Source organism: Aspergillus caelatus (assembly GCF_009193585.1).
Source record: "Aspergillus caelatus strain CBS 763.97 unplaced genomic scaffold BDV27scaffold_81, whole genome shotgun sequence".
NCBI lineage: Eukaryota > Fungi > Ascomycota > Eurotiomycetes > Eurotiales > Aspergillaceae > Aspergillus > Aspergillus caelatus.
The window spans coordinates 12091-36153 of NW_022475344.1; the positions used below are offsets into that span (position 1 = coordinate 12091).

Here is a 24063-nt window from a genome sequence, read left to right on the forward strand (position 1 = left end):
CTAAGCCCGGGCGTAATCCACCAACTGTGATAGAGGGCAAGAGTCTTATGATGTTTTCTGACGCAGTACACAGTCCTCCACCGCTTGTCTCAGTCCTTCTTCGAGCCCAACAAACGGCTTATACCCGAGTCTTTTCTTCACCTTGGCGATAGAAAAATATTTGGTCATACAACTAAGCCGAACCTTAGTCCTCGTCAAAGGTGGTTCACCCAACCTGAGTGCCCAAAACACCCATTCAAATATCCCTGCCAAGAGTAACACCCACGGGCGAGTAATCACCCATAGTTGATCTGGTCGCGTTGTATCCCCAGCATATCGCCAAACTAGCCGCGTAAAATCCCAGAAGCAGCGAGGCTCATCGTTTGTGATGAAGAACGCCTCTCCGTCGACCTTGGTACTATCTAGAGGCAACTCCTTCTGGTGCTTTACCGGTGCCTCGGCAGCAAGATAATGCCCATGCGCGACGTTCTTACTCTTTGTAAAATCGAACAGATCCCTATTATCCCCAATCTGCACATTCGTCCGACCACGATAATATGGAATATGGACCCAGTATCCCAGGGAGCACAACCCAGTCACCGACACCAAAGATACCGGATGGCCGAAGTGCACAAGTTAAGAAGTGTGCCGCCCCCCACCCCCCCGGGCTTCCGCTCGGTGATTGTGCGTTAGAACGTGCGTCCCTGCAAGAGCTTTGGTATACAAGTAGAACTCAGGCTGCCTGTCACCAAGGATAATTGGGTACGTCTCATCGGCACTCCTTAAATCGGTCTTGGCGTCGCTGATGACGCTCGCAGAGCTCATGTACACGAAGCTCTGGGTTCTAGATTCTTTGGCGACCTGTATTAAGCTTTTGGTGCCCTCCAAATTGTCTCTGTACATGATATGATTCGGGGAGTCGAATTTAGGGCTGGCAGTGTGAATGACTAGGTTTGGTTTCACATCTTGGAAGATCCGGCGCATTACGTTTGAGTCCGTGAGGTCTCCTATATGATATGTGACTCCGTCGAGGCGATGGGCAGGTTGGCGGAGATCAATGGAGTGGAGGTGCTTGCAGCCGCCCTGGGAGAAGAGCTGAAAGATTTGGCTGGCGAGACCGCCACTGTCGCCGGTTACAAGAACCGTGCTTTGGTTTAGGGAAGCAGATTTCTGGAGGCCCAGTAATAGACATCCTAGGAAAGCAGTGTTTTACTATTGTTATATTAAAAATCTAAGATATAGAAAGCGGTAAGAGAGTTGAAAAAGAGGAAGCCACACACATTGCAATCATTCTGCGAGAAAAAGCAGTCTGCAGGCGGCTCATCACCGTGGCTTACGATCCAGGGATCAACATCATGCGGAACGGAAAAACAAACGGTTTTGTTGCTAGACAGGGATTACTGTGGCCAGGTAGATATTGTCAGGGTCCCAGTTGAGCGTGGCTCGAAAATAAAGCATTATAGTGTTTCAAATGTATTGATTTGCACATCCAATGACTTGACTCCTAGGGATACTGGTGAACTTCACGAGTCATAACAAGGGGATTATGCAGTAAAATCTCGAAATAGGAGATTGGTCTCCATGGACTGCTGAGAGTGATGGGCCTGCATCTTTGGGTGTTATATCTCGAGTAATATAATTAAAAGAGTTGTCAGCGTGCAAGGATATCTGTTTCTCCTAGCTAGTCTTCCGTCCGCTTGGTAACTACTTGTACGGAATTTTTACGCGTGATGGCACTTATAATGGGACCAAAACCTAGCAGGTATTGTTTTTTTTTTTTTTTGATAATCTATATCTTTGACATATCATCTCGCCCTGATTACCTGTCACAGAGCAGGTTCTGAACAGGGTAGCTTTGGGGAGCAAAGAGCCTCGTGCTTAGATTTCAGTAGAGAAACAAGGCTCTATGAGCGACACATTGAGTGCGGCCCATCCCGGCCCTAGTGCACATACTTTAGTACAGAGTATCACTGAGGTGCTACTGCTTTTATAAGGGAGAAACACGCCTAACAGATATAAGATCAGAGATTCATCCACCTGCTTGAAACAATAGTTCACAAAGAACAAAGATACTTCGGATGTATAACGAACCAGATACATAATCTTAGTATGGATCATCGTTATCTTTGTGCATACACTGATGCCTCAGTTATGAGCATTGCCGTTTGAGTAATATATAGTTGAGCGAACAACTTTCGGGTAAAGTCATCTCGAAGTCCTACCTATAGTTACGCAAGTAGCTGTTATAACCCTAATTATAATAATAATAATAATAATAATAATAATAATAAAAGATTACCCATCTAAGCTTCACCAAACCCAGCTACTCAAAAGAACTACACAGAAAACCACCAATAAAACCACTATCACCATATCTCTACTATACCACAACTGCTCAATATAAAACAGCTACTCGATGAACCTCAATCTTAGACTATACCTACCAAATCTCAAATCCTCTACGTCCCAATACAAATAAAATAAAACACTACCCATCAAAAGAACTAACCTCCGCCCCCGCCCCAAAACGAACAACTCTCACCCTCCTCCAATCCATAAATCACTCTTCATCCGCTCGTAACCGCTCTCCCTGCGCCGCCAACGCCTCATGTAACGCCTCGTATTGTGCCTCATCACGAAAGACGACCTCCGCACAGCAATCCCACGAGAATTCCCCGGCTACAGTGCTGGGGATGATGACTCCCTCGTCGGGGGGTGGGGGTCAGTAGCGGTGGTCTCGCTTGTGGATTTGCCTGTGGCGTCCTGGAGAGGCCCCTCGACCCGGGATAAGTAGTATCGTTTGTGGACGGTAGGGAAGCGGTCGGGGCCTAGAATATCTCTGAGGAGGGGCATGTGGTGGTTTTCGTAGTGGGATTTGAAGGCGGTTGGAGTGATGCCCGGTTTGCGGGGGAGGAAGGCGAGGAGGGTGTATGACATTTTTTTTTTCTTCTCCTTTGCTTTCTCTGTTGTTTGTGAGGGTGATGCTGAGATGGGTTGTGTTGTCGATGAAGGCTGATCTCGATTGAATATTTCGAGACAGGTGGGAAGGTAGAGATAGTGTAGTAGATGGTAAAAAAAATTTAAAATTGCCGATAGTAAACAGAATCCATGAAGGATAGAGTCCCTATATAGGATCTAATCCAAGCTATCACTTCAGAGTAAGCACTAGTTCTATAGTGAACGGTTCTTGTGTACTTGCCTAATACGGGTGCTGCCACTTTTGTGAGGACGCCATATAAGTGATCAGTGAGCACTCAGAGAGCACTCACAGTTACTTACTAAATACTCTTTGAACATATACCCACTGCTCCGGCTACTCCAGGAGTAATCAGACTGACTTCCAGTTTCCCCTCTGACTAATCCAGGAGTAGTTTATACTACTGACTGTAACTTATTATATAATACTATAATAGTCTATGAACTGCATTACACTAAACTCTTAAGGTCTATAGGTGTCACAGATCCGATGATGACTCTGCATGGTGACTGTATCGTATACCCTGCCCGTTGTGCATATACAGCTCGGAGGCCGAACAGCAACGACGGATCACATATCCGTTGACTTTTCAATAGCGTATAGTAGCTCCTTGTCAGTCTTATCTTATTAGGAGAATAAGGGGCTTCTTCTGGATATAAAGTTAGCCTAATGTTAATGGAAGAAGGAGGCAAGAATCAGTCTTCTGTCTGTCTGATATCTACTGCTTAGCTTTCAGCCTACGTACCCTTACCTAGTTGACAGGTCTTCTACCCTGAATAGTAGATATTTCCTTGACAATAGGACTACTTTTATCAGCCCTTATAATAAACAGAGCCAAACAACATAGTACGAATAACATATATAATATTCTTTTTTTTTTTTTTTTCTTTTTTTTAGGAAAAAAAATTGCAACCCTGGGTAAGACTCTAAGAGAATAGATAGAGCCAATATAGGCTAGAGTCCTTAACCCTAGATATATAGATATATAGAATAAATTAAGTATATATTCCCTGATAAGCTCTTACTTCAGAACCCTTTTTACTCTATTTATGCTATTAAAGTTAATGTTGTGCCTAAAAGCACCGAGAGTATTGTAGAGGAAGTTGTTTTGTTCATTCATCTATCTAAGCAGCCGATAAGCGGCCGCCATACCGCCTTTCCTACCGCTTTCGGCAGAATACATGAAAGCCACAACAGTTAACTTTATTCTGTAATATTACTAATTTTGCTGTCTCTATACTTCTTACTAATCATAGTCCTTACCTAAATAAGCCTAGTATTAAAACCTTTTAAGCTCTATATCTCTACCAATTATATATATTCTAGTTCTATATAAAAATCTAGAAAAAATCTAGAAAATCGATATTGTAATGCCAAGAAAAATCCGCTCAGGTTCCCCGCCCCCGGCCCGGAGCCGGGTTGGGGCGGGTTCGGGTTGGGTCCAGCGGGGAACTCGTGCCACTCTAACCCCGATTCTAGACCTTGTTTCGTAAAATACCAGATAAATATAGGAGTTAGTGGGTTCGACTAAGGGGGAATCCTCCAGAAGGCAGGGTTTTCACCTACTCATAGTTAAGCACAACACGAGTTTTTGCTTCTAAATATCATCAGTTTCAACGTCACCTATACATATAAATCGCCTCTTCCTTCCCTTTGAATTCGAGCTCTATTCCTTGTATTGGTCAACCGCTACCACGAACAAAATATCTATCAGAATGGCTCAGGTCCAAGGCCACTGCGACGCCCGATTTTCCAAGCTACGCGACTTGATGCAAGAGTTCATCGCGTCCGGACAAGATATCGGTGCCAGTTTGTGTATTAATATCAACGGTGGCGATAACGTAGTAGATATATGGGGGGGCTACGCCAATGTATCGACTAAGAAACCATGGGAAAAGGATACGATAGTAAATGTCTTCTCGACCACGAAACTAGTCACCAATCTGGCGGCTCTAATGCTAATCTCGCGTGGTGTGCTTGCTCCTGAGGATAAGGTAGCCCGGCACTGGCCTGAGTTTGCAGCAAACGGGAAGTCAGAGATCACGGTCGGCCAAGTACTAGCCCACACGGCGGGTCTCAGCGCGTGGCAGGACAATATGACGCTGGAGGACCTATACAACACCGAGGCGGCAACTGACAAGCTAGCGCGCCAGGCACCGCTATGGGCTCCCGGAACCGCAATGGGATACCACGGTATAACACAGGGATTCCTTGTCGGGGAGCTGGTGCGAAGGAAAACGGGTATGTCAATCGATAAGTTCGTGACGGAGGAGATTTGCCGGCCGCTGGGCGATGGGACGGACTTCCAGCTCGGGTGTCGCAAGGAGGACTGGAACCGGGTGGCCCCCGTTGTGCCTCCACCAGGACCTTCGATCCAGGAGGTACTTAGCCAACAGGCGGGATATAAGCAAGACTCGATCGCCGTGCGCACGATTTGTAACCCCTTGCCCACCGCTGAGGACGCCAATACTGAGCTCTGGCGGTCCAGTACATTGGGCTCAGTCAACGGCCACACAAACGCTAGAGCGTTAGTCAAGATCCTCTCCTGCTTCTCGCTCGGCGGCATATGTGCGGAAGGAGGCCATCGCCTACTGTCGGCCGAGACAGTAAAACTGGCGCTTACAGAGCATGCGACTGGAATAGATGTGGTGACAGGGCGGAGCGGGAGACGTGGGCTTGGGATTTACCTCACCGGGCCTGGATCGGGGATCGTTGATGACAAGCTGCCGGAGGGTATTGTTGGATGGGGTAGCGGATGGGGGGGTTCGGCCGTGGTTATGGATAGCGACAGGAGGCTCACAATCGCGTATACTATGAACAGGATGCTGAGCGCGGAACATCCTTCCCCAGCAGCATATATCAAGGCAGTTTATGAGATACTTGGAGCTACCCAAGCTGCCTAGGATCTGGACAAGCTTGGTTTAGAAACTGTATATTCCTGGGTTTGGCAGAGGTAGGTCATATCAGGCGTACAGTGTGAGAAATAGATGGCCAGTGTGTCAGGATGATCCTCGCCGAGCTTCATCTTGCGAGTCTCTATGATCTGCACAAGAAATTGCTCCGCCTCCTCCCATCAGCCTGTATCCTATATGTCAACGCGAGGTTAGCCATGTCTAGTAACGTGTTGAAACATTTAAAACTAAATATTCTTTTCTTAGCTTTGAGCACTTGGATTGACTTCGATATCGCAACAACTCTTCGTAGTCTGGGTCCCCGGGCAGAGGTTGTTATTTTTGGATCAGTAATAATACATAACATTACAGCACTCGTCCGTTTGAATTTTACCATTCAAAACCGAAACATGATCTACAGGACGGGAGTAACCATATCTGGATTTAGAGGATCATGTGATTAAGGTTTGAAAGAGTATCTCTGTCTCCGACATGGAAGGCGATATCGGGTGGTACTGTATCAATCTATACCAATCAGACCACTTGTTTTCGATGACTAAGGATAATTCCATTCATTTATATACTAGAAGATCTATAATATTAAAACAAGAGTGTAGAACACCCGGACACCGTTTTTGCAACTTAGTGTATATCACTTATTATATAAGCTTTCCGAAGTGGCTTAGTGTATGTTAAAGTTCGAGATACAAAAAAAAAATCAAAAGATTATAACTGGTGACATTAGTTTCCGGACTCAGAGTATAAGCTGCCAGTAGCGGTAGTGTAGTGGTAAGCACTCCAAGGCAATTTCTGGGATTGGTCCTCTTTCTTTTTTGGAGATAGTGGGTTCGGCCCGCAAGCACAGAAGAAGTATTGGGAGTTATGTCAACTGAGCCTAACGAGATTATAGCCGGAAACCCAGGTTGTACTTGTAGAAAACTATCAAAAGTTGTTAGAAAACAATAAATAGAAGTGATCTGAGGACCCTAGATTGTCTTTTAGGATATGCTATTAATATGGTAGGGACTCGGGTAGTAGGGTGATAATCCTGTATTGGTCTCAGTGAGCCCGGCTACTATGTAAACTAGCTACGGTGGGCGAAAGCCACCAACAATGAAAGCCATAACAAATCCCGTATATGATAGTTGGGATTGTTGAAAGACAGCTGTAGAATCAAAAACAGATGTTTCTTGATAGTCAAGATTAGGAGGACTTCAAGGACAAATTCACTTAGGGGCCAGATGTTTTTAGCGGGCTGGATCAGCTAGCTAGGGCTCGCTCAAGGACACGCACTTATGTGCTCACCCCACGCCCCGGGCCGTTCAGTGAGCAAGAAGCGGAAAGGGAAAGTCACTCGATTTCTGCAGGAGCTGATAACATTATAAATCATCAAAAAGTGGATCGCAATTGCCTCAGCTGAACTTGAGCAGACAAGAGATAAATAGTGGTTCTTGGCACCTCGATAAAGAGGCACTGTTTCTGATTTAGGAATCAAAACCACGTGATACAACTGATCGACCCTAACCCTGAGCCCTATGCTATGTAGTCTTATTGTAAGCCATTCTTCCAATGCCTTGATATACGGAGGACAGTGATATCTTCTGGATTAATTTCTCGAGAATGACATATAGCTTATATACCGTATAATATTAACACAATGTGCGATCCTCCACTTGAATAAGAGAAAGCAAGCCGAAGACCATAACTACTACACAAGAGGCAAGACACGGGTATCACTTTTTCAACCAGACAGTTGGGGACTACTATTACTCTTGATATAAAGAATACCCAAATTGTTGTTCGAGGTATTAAGTGAATTGACAGCGAACTACTACTAGCTACCGTTAGACGCGCGGGCGAGATGGGAGACGGCCGTGCTCAATAAGCCTATTGAGAGCAATATCCGGAAGCTTCACTACCACCACCAGGTGCCGCGGATGTTATGTATACCACATGGCCAGCAACTCTTACCTTCCTTTGCTCCTACTCGTATATTTATTATTTAATGGCATTTTGGCTAAGTTTACAGAAAGAAATTGGAGAATTTTTTATGGTTGGTTATCTCTCTCAGAGGCACACTAGTCTCGGTGATTCAGAAGCGCAAGCGCAATGAATATTGCAGCCATATATTCCTTTATACATTCTCTATGGGCAGTCCCTACCTTCCTCTTCCCACATGCAGTTCGAGTGCCTACCAATATATCTCAATATGAGGTCCATTCGTTGCCTGATACTTCCTTGCCGCTTAGCTGGGCTGGCCGGCTCCCTGTTCCTGAAACGCCTCCAGGTAATTCGTTGTTCTTTTGGCTCTTCGAGGCTGAAGATCCTACATACGATGAAAACCTCATAAGTCAGTTTCACCACCGCGAAACTTCGGTTATGGGAGCATAGTTAATTTGCATAGTCTGGTTCAACGGTGGTCCTGGTTGCTCGTCCCTTATAGGGCTAACTACAGGGAATGGACCTGTCTTATTTGATGGCAATTCCACACATCTCATCCAGAACCCACACTCGTGGACCAAGCTAGGCCACGTCCTCTATGTCGACCAACCGGTGGGAACGGGATATTCGACTGCGAGTAACCCTTATCCTGTCCCCGACAACGACCGCGTAACATCTGACTTCTACAAATGGCTCCGGAATTTCTTCACCGTGTTCCCTCACCTCCGCTTGAAACAAGTACATATGATCGGAGAGTCATGGGCGGGAATCTACATCCCTTACTTTGCCTCCGCTATTGTCCAAGGGCAGGACTCGTTCCCCATTAACCTCCGGTCCATCTCCATCGGCGACGGTACCATCGGGAACGCTGCCGCTATGTCCACCATCACAATCGGGTCATTCATGCGTTCCCAGAAAGACATCCTCCAAATCCCCGATGATATCCTATCCGTCTTCACAGAAGCAGAAAAGGCTTGTGGATTTGACCAAATCCTCGAGGCAGCAGACCAATACCCTCCCAAGGGCAAGATCCGCATCTTTGGAAACCCAGAAAACCGCAACTACAAACGCCATCGGCACCTTGACGTTCGCAGCTTAGTAGATGAAACATGTAACATCGAGCCCACCACGCCAGACATGGTCCAGACATCCATCTTGAATTCCACCTGTTACGGACCCTGTGCAACCTTCGCTACGGCATTCGATTACCTGGGCGCCATGTCTGCCTCGGGCGCAGGCAAACAGTGTCACGATATCTATGACACCCACAATGACTGTGATACCATCGACCCCCTCGACCTACTCGCTTCGTACTTCAGCCGTGCGGACGTCCAAGTCGCACTGAACTTGCTTCCCGCCGCAGCAGAGAAGGACAAGGATGGAAACAAAATGAACTTCGCCCCCTGCAACAGCACAATCCTGACTACCCTTCTATCAAGCCCATCCCCTGTGGCCCCGGCATACTCGATCCTTCCTGATCTCGTCACAACCCACAACATCCCCCTCCATATCTACTCCGGCGAGAACGACTTTCTACTCAACCATTTCGGTACCGAATTGAGTCTCCAGAACATGACATGGAGTGGAGCGCAAGGGTTCTCCCAAAAGCCTAACCGACCCTTTTTCAGCGATAATGCTGCACCCACACATTCTTGCGACAAGGGAAATAGAACCGAGGCGTGTGGCGTTGAAGTGGGCGTCTGGGGGTCAGAACGCGGGGTGACTTATCATCTCTTTTGGGGGGCAGGGCACAGCGTGTTTGGGAAGAAGCCACGTGAGATGTTTGCTTATGTGCGTGATGTTGTTGTTGTTGTTGTTGTTGTTGCTGTTGCAGGTTGAATGTTTGCCTCTTTTTTTTTTTTTTTTTTTCCTTGGTCAACATAGGTTCTTCAAGCCTTCTGTTGTATTCTGTGTGTGTGTGAGAGGTTATGTATTTGAAATAAGAACTGCCAAAATACTATGGGGACTGACTGGAGTTGGGTTAGTTCAAGTATTCCCATATGTGTTACGATGTATGTTCGCTATGAATTGGCTTGTTGCTTCAGATGTTACTACTACTACTACTACTACTACTACTACTACTACTACTACTACTACTACTACTGGGGCTGTATAGTCAGTTCTATTACAGCACACCGATTCTGATAGTAAAGCAAATAATGTCTCATTTCGCTATTTTCGTCACGCATGATTACACAAAAGATGGCACGCTATGCAAGGCTATTCCACACTATATGAATATCAACACCGTACGCCATCACTTTTATCCCTAGTGTCAGAACACGGAGGGAATGCAAAAACAAGTCACGCAACTAGGTATACATCTTGTAATCGTCCAAATCATACTCAGGTAACAGGGTAGCCATGTTGCAGACGCAGTCCGACAAGCAATGCATAGCACTTCCTGAGCTTTTCTAATATCATCTGAAAACAGAGGAAAGACTTGAGAGGGATTTATTTAGAGGTCCTTATTGATGCCGCTCTTGAGCCAGTCAAGTAGGAGCACCCAAGAGGTCGTAAGAGCCCTCAAGCCTTGTAGAACATAATAAACCTCACCACAGGAGTCGGAAGGAGTTTGAGAATAAATAACTCTATAGTGTAGCACAAGAGTATAAATATGCGGTAAACGCCCACCTGGGCAAAACATCAAGTGGGGTCAGCTGTGCCACGTCACCGGCGACTGAAGAATGGTGCCTGGTTGGGCATGGAAAGTAGAGAGTCGGCCCTCTGAAACACATCTCCCTCGAAGAATTTGTCACTGTACGCACTTGCAGGGGTAGACGGCACTGTCGCCTGAGCAGCTGGACCAAGAGCAGCACTCAAAGGTGTTGCAGGAAGAGTAACAGACTGTGGTGACAGGCTTGTACTGATCTGATGCTGTGTATGTTGTGACTGTAAAGGGGGCCCGTATATGTTTGCTGGTGCGTTTCCAGATGTCATGTCTGCGAGGTAAGACCATGGCGAACCCTCGATCAGCCGACCAGCCTCTCTGCTGGCCCTCTGCACCGGACGAAGGAGCACGATGATCTCAGAAGGGAGCAGATCCATGCTCCTGACTTCACGCAGGTCTGTCACAAGATCAACGAATGATTGCATGAATGCCTTGCATAACTGCCAGAACTCGCGCTGGTGGCGCATCCCGCCGCCGGGTTCCTTTATCTTCATGTTGGAAAGGCGGAGTCCAAGTGCCTCAGATACTTCCAAGCACACGCGACATCGCCGAATGAGGTTGTTCCAGAGCATCTGTATAACTTCAGGTTCTCGAACTTGTTCTGCCAATTCAAGACTTCGCACAAATTGACGGTGTGCCTGAGGTAGCGCTTGTAGAGCGGCGGCATACGCAGTAGTGAGCTGATGAAAGATCCGCTCGAATGTTCGCTCTTCTTCGATTTCATCCAAGCCAGTCAAGGGGTTAACCCGAGGTACAACTGTAGTAGGCATTGGAGGGAAGGACTCGCCGGAACGGGGAGTCGCGAGGGACGAGGGTATCGATGTGTTTATGTGGTTTGACCGACTACTTGATCGACTCCGTGCTGCGTAACTAAATGGGGTGGAGACAAACCCAGGTGAGCTAATCGCAGAATGGAAATTGGATGCTGTCTGTAATGGCCCACTGGTGGTGATCTGAGGGTGCTGAATAGTGGTGTCACTCCGGTAACGACGCACCGAGAGAGACGGCGCCCTGCCTCTAGTTGGGGTCACCGTTGATCCAGTGAGTCTATCCGAGGCAACCATCTCTCTGTGTATTTCCGGTATAGGCGGATTGGTGGAAGAGAGACGTTTGCGAGTGTGCAGTGGAACACCGAGGCTCACACAAACATTGCGAAGCTCAATGATGCTACTGTAGATCATTAGCATCAGCGAACGTACATAGCGTGAATCTGCATTGGCGACAATCTTGCCAAGGCTATTGCGCAGCTGCGTCCCAACGTGAGTGTATGCCATGATACACGTCTCGCATTCCCTTTTAACTGCTTCGTTGGATAGCCGTACCAAGTCAGCATCATCTAGTTGAGCATTTTCCGCATACTCAAGAGCTTCGTTGAGCCGGTCAACGTGAGTAGAGGCGTTATAAAAGACAATCTCGAGACTGTTTCGCCGGGTATCATCGCGTTTGATCACGTTGATCAAAGCATATACATGAGACTGAACCTGAAAAAGGGCAAACAAGACCCCCTTTCCACACTCGATAATCGATTCCCTTGCCTTTCTTTCACACTTTTGTTCCGGCAGGCTTGACATCCGGTTTACAAAACAATCCTTCAAGCGCCTACGCTCCCTTGGGCTGCTTGGGCTGGACGAATTACTGCCTGCCGCGCCCGGTGCTCTTGGGCGAAGGATCGACCCATGACTGAGACCACGAAGGTGACTGTTCCGATACGGCTGGGTCTCATCCAATCTCCCGAGGTCGGCATTTTTCCTGATGCCCCCCATCCGTTTACTTCGCGCGGCAATAGATGCCTGGATAATACCCTCACTGTTACTCCGGTTGCGTTCATTGACACCAGGGATAAATGTTCCGGGTCGCGGGAGGATACTGTTGAACGCTATGCTCTGGCCGGAGGCAATACGGTAGTGGGATTTAAGTGGAATTGGTGGAGGCCGCGACAGCGACGGTGATTTGGGATCAGAAGAGATGTCGCCTGTACTTGGGATGACCGGGAAGCGGCTGCTTATTCCACGTTTGACGGGTTTAGGGGTGTCCCAGATCGCTTCACTATACGTGACCGTCAGTCTATGCCAATACATCTCAGGGTAAGTATCCTAACCTTGCATCGGTGCCCTTTTCATTCTCTGGTGTCGTGCTGAGCTGTTCATTCTTCAGGAATCGTTTTAGCACTGCAGTTACCGCGACCTCTTTTTCGTTATCTGTCATGGTGGAGGGTGCAATATCTGTTTCTGAAATCTCTAAGAGCTCTCGTAGAGGATTCCGCAAGGGGTTTCCAGCAACCTTCAGGATCTGAAGCTTATTCATATCAGATACCCCAAGGGGCAGATCATCAAGGCGGTTCTGCATCACAGACAGAACCCGTAGAGAAGTCAATTTCTTGATTTCTTCGGGAAGATGGCTGATCTTGTTACGGCTGAGATCCAAGATTTCGAGGAGCGGCAATTTGTAAACCTGGTATCCGTGTTAGTGTGTGTAAAGGCCCTGCTGTACAGCCGGTCATGTATCACGTACACCCTTAGGAAATTCCCGGAAGTTGTTCGCTCTAATGTTAAGGTACCGAAGATGGAAACACTCTGCAAAACGATAGGGAATGTGAGACAGATGGTTGTTTGATAAGGAGAGTCTAAAAATGATCAGCAACCCCTCTAACAAAGGAGATGAAACACTTCGTGGTCCTAGAAATCACCCGGTAACAGATACATACCGCTCGACTTCATCTTTAATTATGTCCACCACTGGTTCCGGAATGCGCACGATGTTCGAATGACCCAGGTCGATAGTCAACTTTGGTTTCACGACATCACTGACTGCTTCGCTTCCTGCCAAAGAGCGTTTCGTGTCTTGAATCCCACTGTCCACGGCGCAACGAGCAAGTTCAATAGTCTCGTCGGGTGAGAGAAGTCGAGGCCCTGTGTGAGGTTTGCCAACATTGCCAACCCTGTCGCCCGCAGATCCGTTTACGAGCGTTGTTTCATCTTCACTTTTTTCTAGCGCCTCAGTATTGGATGAAGATGACGACGATGACGAAGAAGAAAGAATATTAAGTTCCGGAATTCGCCTGCTCGCATCGTCCTCGTCAACGTCACCACGGTATGAGCGAGGCATTCGGATCGAATCCTCTGGGCGTGTCATGGTGGAAAGCATAGCGGAGGACGAAAGCGAGAATAAATAAGTAAATTGAAAGGTTGATGGCCAATCCGTGTTCAACGGTCAATTAATGAATTAAAATATCCACGAGACAGGCGAGAGAATTGAGGTGAAGCATGATCGACTAACGCTGCGACAGCAGGATTATGAACGCATGGATAGGCAGTCGAGATCCTTTTTTTATTATCTTTTCCTTCCTTCGTCCTTCTCGGGTAGAATACTTAAGGCGAATGCTGCGTGAAGAAGGCGGTACTTCTGATTTCGACGGAGGCGCGAGACAAAGCCCGATGATCGCCGTTGGGTTTCCAAATGGCCAAAGTTCGCTCGATTCGTAGAGATCGGAAGGCAGTACTGATCATAGAACCAGGACAATTGAGCTGTCAATCTTCCAGGTTGGATGTGAGACTCGAAATCAGGTATCGGTGGTTGCCGGGCCCATGAGATCAGAAGAAACCGGAGATAGGAGCGAGTGCCCTCTGTAACTTGACTAGTGAAACGCGGAGAAAAAGTGCAGCTGTCAGATCAAAAGCCACCCCAAACTGATTGATCGAATATGCACACCAAAGATCGGTCCGATGGTAAAGTAAATTCAGGGTAATGTTAGGGGTTCAAGGAATGAGAATCCAACTGAAGACTGGAGATCAAACAGGCGCCGCGATTTCCCAGGAGGTTTCAGAAAAGGAAGTCCGGGTCAGGATGAAGTTGAAACACCAGGCGATAAAATGGGGGAAGCGATAAGTTCCCCCCGTTGATTGGCCGTCACCCTTCACAACAACTCCGGGGCAACTGCTCCTACTTGGTACGTAAAGGTCTATTGTAGCTTGATTTCGATTTGGTTTTGATTCTTCTTTGTATTTTTTGGTTTTTTTTTTTTTTACTTTTGCTTCACTCTATCTTCTTCTTCTTTAACTTCTACTTTCTATTTTTGTACGTGTCTCTCCCCATATCAATCTCGCCGTCGATCTCCACCTGAGCAGCTAATCAAGTGTCCCGGAGACATACTACCATACATCAACCAAAAATACAAGCGTACTGGGTGGGTTATGGAACCTTGTGAACCCTGAAGCGGCACTTCTGTACAGATTGAATAATAAATACTCGGCGGAATCACGGGGCAGTTGAGTAGTAATTGAAGAAATACATAAACAGTATCGGAAAAGAAAATACATCCAGTATTATACATAACCATCGAGATGTCCGGTCCCAAAATACCCCAGACCAGTTCAATCGAGTTCTATCAAGATATTCATGCTTTTATGGTCTACGCCTGCTGAGGCTGCTTCTCTTCCACCCCTTCCTCTAGCCCCAAGCTATCGTCAGTACTTGGGATCTCCGGAGCACCGGTAAATGCTGCTGTCCTCTGTTCCTGGACCTGGGCTTCCGACTTAGCCCATACCTTCCAGCGTTCGTATTCTTGGTTTTCAAGTTCCATGCCGACTTCAAGGCGGGTAGGTCCGAATGTAGCACCTGTGGCTTCGGCTTCTTCGGCAGCGACTCGCCGTTCAATATCTTCCTGGAGACGCAGGCGATAGAATTCACGGCGCGCGATATCATAAGCGGTACTCTTGGTCATATCGGGGACATTGTTAAGGAGCCAGAGCTGACGCTGGACGACACTATTATGAGGGAACAGGAAGTTGTTAGCGTCCGACAATCCGATATACTAGGATGGCATTCATCCTGAAAGCAGCGAGGCAGAGGGGGAAACATACCTCTCACCATCCAATCGCTTTCCTGGTTGCTGGAGCCGGCTCCAGTCATAGTTCTCATAATCCTTTCCGGTACTTTCAAGCACAACTCGGGGTCTCGCAAGCTCCCAGGGGTGATCACGGAAAAACTCCTTTCGCAACAGGTCCTCTTCGTACTTGATCTCGGTGGGCAGGAACATACGGCTGGCTTTTTTCGGTTTCACACGCTTCTCCTGAACTTCAAAAACGACCTGCGGCTTCGAGGCTCCAGGAAGCGTTTTCACACGCTGTCGGACGAGCTGGTGCTGTTGTTGCTGGTTCCGCACGAGGACCTGGGCGGGGGGGATATCGCGCACGACATTAATCCATTTTGGGATTTGGTGAGTCTTACCGGCTTCCTTCTGTCGAAGCGCCGTCTGTCGGACTCGGAGAGCTGTGAGATTATATTTGCCCATGGCGGGATCGGAAGAAGGCGGCGGCCAGAAGGGCAGCCGTAGGGTATAGGCCGATTAAAACGGTAGGATTGAAAAGGATCAATGGCCAAGTAGAACCCACACGTAATTGTCCAAGGCGACTCTCCTCCAGGGGACAACGATGGAGACCTTTCGGTACGGTTGATCGTGGAGTTTTGGTGATGGTGGCCGAGCGCGCGGGTGAAAAAGAGGATTGGCAATGGGCGGCTCCGATTGGACCAACCGTGGCTCCGCTCCGGTGCAAAGCCAAAGAGATTATTGAGAGAGAACATAATAATTTGACGCGGAGCTTCACCTTAGAACCACCCTTCCCCCCATTCTCCTCCCCAAATTCTGACTTTGCTTTCATTCGCGACCTGCCACGCTCGAGGAGCAGTCTGCTCGATTCTTTTCAATCTGCTCGAGACCTCCTCGGGATATGCACGGTTGACTCGATGCCACGATGTCTGCCGTCTCATGCCTCATCCCAATAGGTTCCAGAGCTCGCCCAACCTGCGACTGCCCCCTTCGCAGGGTTTGGATACGTGCTTGTCCGTCAATTGCAATTCCATGTCTAAGCCAGAATCATTCTCCTACAATGCTTCCATCCGGAGACTCGGCGCCAGACGCCCTCGCCCGTCCGCTGCCTCTATAGCAGACCTTTTCGTCAGCTCGCTGGTGATGGCAGGCTACTGCCGGGAGCACTCTCCTCGAGGACGAGGGCTGTCAACAATGTCTGCGAAGACTTCGAGGTGCGAGATGGCGAGGTGGCGAGACAGGGGCCTGACGAGTACGGGGCATTTGTCGAAAAGACGCCTGGATTATCTAGGGTCTCCGGCGAAGTGCCTAGGAGTGGTACATCGTCCAAGAACACAACGGATGTTCAACTCCGGCATTGCGCAAAAGTTAGAAGACGACGAGAGCGAAGACATACGTATACCAAACCGATCAATAGAGAGACCTTCGCCTAGGATACATCACAAAGACGCGGAATCAGATCAAAAGCCACATTTAGACAGGGGATTACCACCATCACAACACACGCTCAAAGACTTGAATTGCGAGTCAGTGACGGGCACCTTGTCTCCGGAGGATTCAGAACATAACCCGTCTTACGCCGTCTCCAGAGAAAACGCACTTGACCGCCAAGTAGATCCGCCTGCGGTACCAACCATATCCCGCTACCACGGGAAGACGAGCCCGGCTAAAGAATTACACGATGCTACCTCAAAACTATACCGTTCTGTCTTTGGAGAATCCTTGGACTGGAAGCAGGCGGTTGACACTGTTGTTGATGATGGGCAGGCTGACTCATCGTCACCTCGACCTGTTGTGCTTCGTAAGGATAATAAAGAAGATGCCGTGGAGCTCCAGTCGGTCGCCCTATTCGTTGAAGCCATGTGGGATGAGAAGAAATCCAATCAATATGTTTTTCGACTGTACAGAGATCTTCCATATCCAGGAGTTTCGTACTTGTCGAAACGGTCACGAGGGGCACTTTTGCGGCGGTTTGCTAACCCTCCTAACCGCCGGTGGGTTGATGCTCGCCGCTATCTTGGGTTAATAGAAGACATGGTGGCTGCAAAACTCCCCGTGTCGCGGTCATTGTGGAGTTCTGCTATCCATCTGGCAGGCCGTGCATCCGGCAAAGTATGCAAAAGGGATTTGGTGAGATCGATCGGTCTCTGGCAGCAAATGGAGCATGTGGCCGGGGTCAAGTCAGATGGCGTGGTCTTTAACATCCTCTTCGACATAGCCATCAAAGCTGGCCAATTCACAGTAGCAGACCGTCTAATGGAGGAAATGGCGAAACGTGAAATCACTTTTACTCGCCCTGGAAAGGTTTCCAAAATGTACTACTGCGGAATGCAGCAAGATGCGGATGGCATCCGTGAGACGTTCGATGCATTCGTGGCTAGTGGGGAGATTGTTGACACAGTGGTACTGAACTGCCTGATAGTATCCTTTCTTCGGGCTGGGGAAACGAAGACTGCAGAGCAATTATATCATCGCATGATGCAGGCGCAAAACACAGTTGATCTTGATATTGAGCAGAGGCTACATCATGGGCCGAGTTTGACCTCAGAGTTCATCGTTTATCGCAAGAAGTCCAGGAAGCTCAATCGGCTTTTACAAGTATCTGCTTCTCTTAAGGACCAACTCCCTGAGCACCATCGAGCTTTGCAGGAGGCTTTTCCTATGACCCCCGATACGCGGACATTCCATATTCTTCTTGCTCACCACGCCTATCGATCGGGCAACTTACACGCTTTCATGTCAGTCATAGGTGACATGGAAAAAACTTTTGCAATTCCACCGCGTGGAATGATATATTTGCTGCTTTTCGACGGATTTGCTTATAACGGCCGAAAGAGAAAAGGCTGGACTGCTGAACGGCTGTGGAACGCATGGCGAGCGTATCTTCGCGCCCTTTACGAATCAAAGAACAGATTTAATGACCGCTTTCATCTTCGCACGGCAAAGCTCGTTTGGGAAAATCCTCTAGGAAGTAGCGCTGCACTACTGGCAGCGCAGACACCTACACTGCCAAGAAAACCAATGGGCTTATACACCCCATTGCCCTCGGGCAAGTCCGAGGCAAAGATCACGTCTGAAGAACATCAGCAGGAACAGGTGGACGAGAGTGACGAAGCAAGCAAGGAAGATGCCGACGAATTAGGTGTCAATGATGCGACTGCCGAATTCGATGATGATATTGATACCGACGAGTTGTTCAATTACCGAGGCCGAGACCAGCATGCCGAGGATGGTGAGCTTGAAGGGTTGGAGCGCCAGATTGACAATGGGGTATTTCTAGGACGCCGGATGATTATCATCATTCTTCGAGCATTCGGTGCCTGCTGCGGACCTAAGGAAGTAATGGAGGTCTGGCTGCATATCGAACGACTTTGGCAACCCAAAAGACGCAAAGCGCTTGACGTCATGGCCGTGAAGGAGGAGCTGGAGAAGCAGATAAACAAAGGCAGTAGGAGACACTGAAGCCTGACTGAAAAAAATTCAGTGCATGTACATTATAGACCTGTTATATATACCCTCCAGGTGCATACCATTTGATGACAGCTATTAGACTAACTGCACTATCCTGATCCTGTACAGTGAATATTTTTGTGACATCTAGTTTTAGCAATAATAAATTGAAATACAAAAGAATTGAACATCCAGAAAGTAGACAAGATATTAGGTGTGTTTATTACCATTACTGCATCAGGCAAAGTAATGACAGACTGTCATTCCACGTGATATCGCGTTCCGTCTTCTACTCCAACGCGTTTCGCAGATTTTCCCGAAGTAAATCCAAACAACCTTTCTCTTTCTTTCATTAAAACCGTAAATACCTCGACCTGAAGATGCTGCGGAGATGATAGACGGCAATCTGAAGCATCGCAAGGTAGACTTGGACTTTTATCTACACCGGGTTTTCCGAAAGAAGTCATTCCGGTAAGTTTCGTTTACTCTTGGGCTAGCACTTAAAACTAAATTTAGGCTCTGAATAGTCCTCTACAGCGAGAGGTAATCACAGCAGCCGTGGAAGGCCACGATGTTTTTTTGCAGGCATCTACATCATTTGGAAAGAGCCTGTGCTTCCAATTGCCTGCTGTCATCAGCCATGGCGGTTGGTCCACCTCCATCATGTAGACTTTGGTCTAAGACGTTCGATGTATTCTAAATGTTCCTCTCTTATACAGTGACTGTCGTTGTATGTCCTCTCCTCGCATTGATGGTAAGTTACAGCGGATTCAATGCCAGGAGCTCAGGTCATTGAAGCAACACACCTACAGACAGACCAAGTAAACGCGCTGCAAACCCTAGGAGTAGCAGTGGCAACAATCAATTCGACCACGTCACTTTCAGAGAGACGCGAAATCCTCGCAGATCTTCTCTCAGGACATCCCCGTACCCGCCTTCTTTATGTAACTCCGGAACTATGCCAAACGGAGACGTTCCGGCGGAATCTCCAAACTATCCATTCCCAAGGAGAGCTCAATCGTGTCGCCATCGACGAGGCTCATTGCATCAGTGAATGGGGCCATGATTTCCGTCCAGCGTACAAGGAACTCTCCTGGTTCAAGCGGGCCTTGAATAACCCCCCAGTTCCGATCAGCGCCTGCACGGCGACCGCAACCCCGCGTGTCCGTCAGGATATCATAAATCTCCTCGGTTTGGATCCCGGCCGATTGAGGATTTTCAATACACCCTCAGCTCGACCAAACATCCATTACGAGATCAGATATCTCCAAAATTCCATCGACGATTCAGGAGACTCTGGAAATGCTCAAGTTAGCGACTTCGTCTCCTGGCTGAAATCCATCCAGAACCGTCGAGAAGCCAGAATAAGGGGAAATGACACTAATCTTCCGCCTATATCCGGTATCATTTACGTTTCCTTCAGGTCAACGTCGGAGAACCTTGCCGGTATTCTGTCGACATCATGGGACGGCAATATCCGAGCGGTTGCTTATCACGCCGGCCTTTCCTCCCAAGACAGGACCCAGATTCAGTCCCAGTGGACTTCCCCGCAGTCACTCTCAGAATCAAACGACCAAACCCCAGCGTTTTATATAATAGTCGCAACTAATGCGTTCGGCATGGGTATCGATAACCCCCATGTTCGGTTCGTAATCCACTGGAACCCTCCCCGAAGCTTCGAGGGGTTTGTACAGGAGTCCGGTCGCGCAGGTCGCGACGGCCGTGCCGCCGCATCGATCGTATACTACAACACCCAAGAACGAGATAAAGCACTTGATCGTCTCCGACGAGACGTTGAAAATGCCTACAATCGCGCCAACAAGAAACCAGCGAATGGAATACCAAAGGACGATCCTAATAGCAACCTTCAAAACCAATACGCCCGGTTGCGGAGTTTCCAAAAAGTTGTTCGCTATTGTGAGTCAACTAGCCGCTGCAGGCACGAAATGATCAAGGATTTCTTCGGAGACCTTGAACTTGAGAGGATGGGTTCTCAGGCCCCAAGCTCTGAAATGAAAACGGGCTCAAGTGCATCACCGTGCGACTTTGCTTGTGATTTTTGCAAGGAAGGCTCCAGGAGTCTAACGCTTCGCAAGGCAAAAATGGTTATCGAGAATGAGTTGATGGACTGTACGCAGTGGGATTACATGTCGAACATGGAGGCAATGTATCCGGATGCTTTTTCTGGTTTTGACTAGGGATGAACTGCAGCATGACTATGTAACTTGTGCTCTTATGCCTACTTAACGACATGCAAGGGTAAGAGTATAAACAATCAGATTAATGCCCTTGCCAGAGATGAGTATCCTACATGTCGGAATCTCTGTATAGGGACGACTTTTGGCTTTGTGTACATATTTTATCCCTTCCTCCAGCAATCGAACCCGCACACCATAGCCCAGAATTGTCAATACGGGGTATTCGGAGAATAGTAGCAACATGTGTAATAAGTATCAAACCTCCAAATTCATGATCCTCAGATGTATTATTCATCCGAAAATCAAGGAGCTCTACTAACTACGGACTATAGCTGATTAAGCATTGCACAAAAGCAAGATATGGAGCTGAGACAGGAATTCCAATCTTTTCTAGCACGAAGACAATATTGCCCAAATCCGAGTTCATCAGATGTCAAACATGGGGATAAGCTATAAGGTTACACCTGGCCAGTAAGTAGGTATATTTATCGGCAACGGTACCAAGGTAGGGTGTTTCGATTCCTCCTTTTGCGGTTGTGTCCATCTCAACTAAATAGCGGAGGACAGGTTCACAGGCCTGGTGGTGGTGGGACCTATATCATGCCGAGTCAGTAAGGGTCTCCCTTTCATTATACTTAAACAAAGTACGTACTGCACTGTAGCTGCCGCCGGGAGGAGGTGGAGGGGGGGAACCTGAACCAGGAGGCGGAGGAGGCGGCGCTTCGCTAGTCGGAGGAGGTGGAGGGGGAGCGGGACTTTGGGACTGCGACTGTGGCTGCGACTGCTGCTGTTGTTGCTGTTGTTGAGCATATTGCTGATAGTATTGATAGTAGGCGACGTAGTTTTGATATCCACCATAGGCAGCGTAGGGATCGGATCCGTAGTACTGTGCATACTGTGCGCTATAGTCGGCTAGGTTTTGTCCTCCTGATGTTCCTGTTGCGCCTTGCGCGGCTGGGCTACCAGACGTCGAGGGCGAGTTCTGGTGCGAATGATTCCCATAACCACCACTGCCACTGCCACCCCCATTACCCCCACCGTAGCCTCCACTATAACCCCCTCCCTGATAACGGTCTCCACGCTGGCCATATCCGCCGTAGTTGTGCTGGGGCGGATTCTCCTTGAAGCGCTGATACTGTTCTCGAACATTGGCCAAAAGGTCCTCGCACAGCTCTTTAGCGCTCTTAACGTCGTTGGGGTCGGGTCCACTGTGCGTTGTTATGTTTCAGCGCTTCGAGATGGTGGGATAGATTACTTACGCAACATGCAAGAAAATTGGCTCCTCGCTTTCTCTACCGGTACTAGGTTCCATGAAGCCGGAACCCCGACCTTTGATTTGAACCTTGCATCGAGTTCTCTGTTGAATATGCTTCACGTATGCACCACCCTGGCCGACAACTTGGGCACGAAGGTTAAAGCCAGGAATTGGCTCAAGGTCCACTGGGATCCGCTCCTCGGGCCATTTACGCTGAGAATAGTTAGCACACGTGTCAGCCCTATGGATATACTCCTGCTATTTCATACACGACCGTATTCATCACGTTCCACTTGTTCCGGCTCGCGTCGTCGGAATCGGCGCTCATCGACCAGATTGGGGAGTTCCTTTTTCATGAGCTCGTCGATCAATTCCACGGCCTTTTCGAGACCCTCTTTGTTCGTACTCGTCACATGTAGGTACAGCGGGGGATTCTGTGAAGAGTGAAGGTACCCTGTTAGACATTCATTCGTCACCGTGCGTTGACAAATTCACATACCGCGGCAGTGGCCATGCTCTTATCCGGGTAATAGTTTCCTCGAGTCGTGACATCTTAAAACAAAAATTAGAGATGAGCTTCTTTCTTCACTAAGTAGTTGACAAGTTTAGCATGGAGTGAAGGCGTACCGGCGCCAGTTTCTTCCTTGATCTAGATGTCACGCAGCGGAGGTCAGCAGATGCAAATGAGGGGAAATGGGATGCTATGGATGATTAGGACTGGGTAAGCTTTGGCCACGACCCTATGCGGAGAAAGGAAAGAAAAAGATAAGAAAAGGCAAAGGGTGAAGGGGCGCATGGCCGCAGCGGAAGCCAGCTTGCGAAAGGATGCCTGGAATATCAGCGGATGCAACAGGAGTAATTACCATCTTCTGAGTAGAGCCCTTGGTCAGTGTGTAGCGGTTTCGCAAGTCATTAATTTCAATGTCCTTGATATAGTCTCCATCAGCAACGTAAATGTCTGTGTTAAGTTTCGTGGATGCATCTCCAGCGGACGGTGATGCGGCTGCAGGTGCGGGACTTGTGGCCTACCAGGACAATTAGTTAGTTGTATATGTTCCTCAGTTGAGTGACAATAACCACGCATGATATACTCACCGAACGGATAGGTGGAACATCGACATGCTGAATACCCTTCTTTGCTTGCAACTGAGCGTTGATCTTGGCCGCTGCGGCAGCTGCATTTTGTCACGGTGTCAGCCTCCTATATCCAATCCAACAATTTCTTCAAAAGCGTGAGGGAGGGCAGTCATACCCGCTGCGGCAGCAGGGTCCGCACCCCCAGATTTCTTTGCCGGGTCTGCGCTAGGGCTTCGAGGTTCGCGACTAAGAGGACTCCGAGTGCGAGTAGCTTCAGACTGTCGCGACGAGGGAGATCGAGAACGACGATCGAAACGAGAGGCCCGGCGCGGCTCCGGTTCTGTTTGATCAAAGCGGGATCGTTTGACACGGCGTTCTTCGTCAGTCATGATGAACAGGCGATCTTGTATGTTGAGGCTGAACAAGCAGGAATTGGAGCAATCACAATGCGAGTGAGATGCTCCAAAGACTGGTACCACTGCAAAGGACTTCTTTGAAGGCGGTGGAGAGCGACGGATCACCTGGTTGGACGCTAGCGTAACAATGAGCAGCTAAACGGGGGTTCGTAACGGTGGGACCAATGAGCGAGAAGATGTAACTAAAAGAAGTACTATCTGGTACGAGACTTGAAGAGACAAGAGGCAATCAATGATCTCTCAATGATGACAGATATTTGAGAAAGAAGAAGATGATGATCGGGTAGTGATCTGAGACATACCGACGCACCAACAGCAGGAGTCGCGAATGAATCTGGGCTCAAAAAAGCAAAAAAACGGTGCAGCATCGCCAACGATCAGGT

The 24063-nt window shown here is 48.3% G+C and overlaps 9 protein-coding genes across 9 annotated transcripts; 4 read left to right on the forward strand and 5 right to left on the reverse strand.

The window, feature by feature from the left end:
* Nucleotides 1-45: 45 nt before the first annotated feature.
* On the reverse strand, nucleotides 46-1513 carry BDV27DRAFT_144949 (C-3 sterol dehydrogenase/C-4 decarboxylase family protein; the record flags this gene model as incomplete). Its single annotated transcript, XM_032070338.1, has 3 exons — nucleotides 46-510; nucleotides 676-1149; nucleotides 1502-1513. The coding sequence occupies 3 exons, from the start codon at nucleotides 1511-1513 to the stop codon at nucleotides 46-48; spliced, it is 951 nt and encodes a 316-aa protein (XP_031927878.1).
* A 915-nt stretch (nucleotides 1514-2428) lies between these two features.
* BDV27DRAFT_127836 (uncharacterized protein) lies at nucleotides 2429-2912 on the reverse strand. Its single transcript, XM_032066857.1, has one exon. The coding sequence runs from the start codon at nucleotides 2830-2832 to the stop codon at nucleotides 2659-2661; it is 174 nt and encodes a 57-aa protein (XP_031927879.1). The 5' UTR covers nucleotides 2833-2912; the 3' UTR covers nucleotides 2429-2658.
* A 1576-nt stretch (nucleotides 2913-4488) lies between these two features.
* Nucleotides 4489-6144, forward strand: BDV27DRAFT_127838 (serine hydrolase domain-containing protein). Its single transcript, XM_032066858.1, has one exon. It carries the CDS (start codon nucleotides 4672-4674, stop codon nucleotides 5857-5859), a length of 1188 nt encoding a protein of 395 aa, XP_031927880.1. The 5' UTR covers nucleotides 4489-4671; the 3' UTR covers nucleotides 5860-6144.
* A 1812-nt stretch (nucleotides 6145-7956) lies between these two features.
* On the forward strand, nucleotides 7957-9627 carry cp9 (putative serine carboxypeptidase; the record flags this gene model as incomplete). Its single annotated transcript, XM_032075763.1, has 2 exons — nucleotides 7957-8197; nucleotides 8252-9627. The coding sequence occupies 2 exons, from the start codon at nucleotides 7957-7959 to the stop codon at nucleotides 9625-9627; spliced, it is 1617 nt and encodes a 538-aa protein (XP_031927881.1).
* A 632-nt stretch (nucleotides 9628-10259) lies between these two features.
* Nucleotides 10260-14270, reverse strand: BDV27DRAFT_110272 (putative cell morphogenesis protein Sog2). The gene is made up of 4 exons (XM_032064505.1): nucleotides 13164-14270; nucleotides 12971-13082; nucleotides 12558-12910; nucleotides 10260-12505 (listed from the first exon to the last, which is right to left on the reverse strand). The coding sequence occupies exons 1-4, from the start codon at nucleotides 13601-13603 to the stop codon at nucleotides 10459-10461; spliced, it is 2952 nt and encodes a 983-aa protein (XP_031927882.1). The 5' UTR covers nucleotides 13604-14270; the 3' UTR covers nucleotides 10260-10458.
* A 445-nt stretch (nucleotides 14271-14715) lies between these two features.
* rsm25 (mitochondrial 37S ribosomal protein mS23) lies at nucleotides 14716-15902 on the reverse strand. The gene is made up of 2 exons (XM_032066859.1): nucleotides 15319-15902; nucleotides 14716-15222 (listed from the first exon to the last, which is right to left on the reverse strand). The coding sequence occupies exons 1-2, from the start codon at nucleotides 15747-15749 to the stop codon at nucleotides 14868-14870; spliced, it is 786 nt and encodes a 261-aa protein (XP_031927883.1). The 5' UTR covers nucleotides 15750-15902; the 3' UTR covers nucleotides 14716-14867.
* Nucleotides 15903-16473: 571 nt separating this feature from the next.
* BDV27DRAFT_127843 (pentatricopeptide repeat protein) lies at nucleotides 16474-18915 on the forward strand. Its single transcript, XM_032066860.1, has one exon. It carries the CDS (start codon nucleotides 16479-16481, stop codon nucleotides 18744-18746), a length of 2268 nt encoding a protein of 755 aa, XP_031927884.1. The 5' UTR covers nucleotides 16474-16478; the 3' UTR covers nucleotides 18747-18915.
* Nucleotides 18916-19081: 166 nt separating this feature from the next.
* On the forward strand, nucleotides 19082-21121 carry BDV27DRAFT_110295 (putative RecQ family helicase RecQ). The gene is made up of 4 exons (XM_032064506.1): nucleotides 19082-19205; nucleotides 19262-19380; nucleotides 19454-19488; nucleotides 19547-21121. The coding sequence occupies exons 1-4, from the start codon at nucleotides 19126-19128 to the stop codon at nucleotides 20930-20932; spliced, it is 1620 nt and encodes a 539-aa protein (XP_031927885.1). The 5' UTR covers nucleotides 19082-19125; the 3' UTR covers nucleotides 20933-21121.
* A 134-nt stretch (nucleotides 21122-21255) lies between these two features.
* Nucleotides 21256-24006, reverse strand: BDV27DRAFT_110296 (KH domain-containing protein). The gene is made up of 9 exons (XM_032064507.1): nucleotides 23440-24006; nucleotides 23283-23362; nucleotides 23051-23212; nucleotides 22815-22836; nucleotides 22687-22739; nucleotides 22457-22621; nucleotides 22192-22400; nucleotides 21585-22140; nucleotides 21256-21525 (listed from the first exon to the last, which is right to left on the reverse strand). The coding sequence occupies exons 1-9, from the start codon at nucleotides 23651-23653 to the stop codon at nucleotides 21502-21504; spliced, it is 1485 nt and encodes a 494-aa protein (XP_031927886.1). The 5' UTR covers nucleotides 23654-24006; the 3' UTR covers nucleotides 21256-21501.
* Between the last annotated feature and the right edge of the window lie 57 nt (nucleotides 24007-24063).

Coding starts and splice junctions, on each gene's coding strand:
- BDV27DRAFT_127836 (XM_032066857.1), bottom strand. CDS start 2,832: ATGCCCCTCCTCAGAGATATTCTAGGCCCCGACCGCTTCCCTACCGTC.
- BDV27DRAFT_127838 (XM_032066858.1), top strand. CDS start 4,672: ATGGCTCAGGTCCAAGGCCACTGCGACGCCCGATTTTCCAAGCTACGC.
- BDV27DRAFT_110272 (XM_032064505.1), bottom strand. CDS start 13,603: ATGCTTTCCACCATGACACGCCCAGAGGATTCGATCCGAATGCCTCGC. Junction 12,911..12,970: donor TCCGGGAATTTCCTAAGGGT/GTACGTGATACA, acceptor CACGGATACCAG/GTTTACAAATTGCCGCTCCT. Junction 12,506..12,557: donor GAAAAGGGCACCGATGCAAG/GTTAGGATACTT, acceptor GGTCACGTATAG/TGAAGCGATCTGGGACACCC.
- rsm25 (XM_032066859.1), bottom strand. CDS start 15,749: ATGGGCAAATATAATCTCACAGCTCTCCGAGTCCGACAGACGGCGCTT. Junction 15,223..15,318: donor AAGCGATTGGATGGTGAGAG/GTATGTTTCCCC, acceptor CCCTCATAATAG/TGTCGTCCAGCGTCAGCTCT.
- BDV27DRAFT_127843 (XM_032066860.1), top strand. CDS start 16,479: ATGTCTGCGAAGACTTCGAGGTGCGAGATGGCGAGGTGGCGAGACAGG.
- BDV27DRAFT_110295 (XM_032064506.1), top strand. CDS start 19,126: ATGATAGACGGCAATCTGAAGCATCGCAAGGTAGACTTGGACTTTTAT. Junction 19,206..19,261: donor TTCCGAAAGAAGTCATTCCG/GTAAGTTTCGTT, acceptor GGCTCTGAATAG/TCCTCTACAGCGAGAGGTAA. Junction 19,489..19,546: donor GTCCTCTCCTCGCATTGATG/GTAAGTTACAGC, acceptor ACACACCTACAG/ACAGACCAAGTAAACGCGCT.
- BDV27DRAFT_110296 (XM_032064507.1), bottom strand. CDS start 23,653: ATGACTGACGAAGAACGCCGTGTCAAACGATCCCGCTTTGATCAAACA. Junction 22,622..22,686: donor AGAGCATGGCCACTGCCGCG/GTATGTGAATTT, acceptor CACTCTTCACAG/AATCCCCCGCTGTACCTACA. Junction 22,401..22,456: donor AACGTGATGAATACGGTCGT/GTATGAAATAGC, acceptor AACTATTCTCAG/CGTAAATGGCCCGAGGAGCG.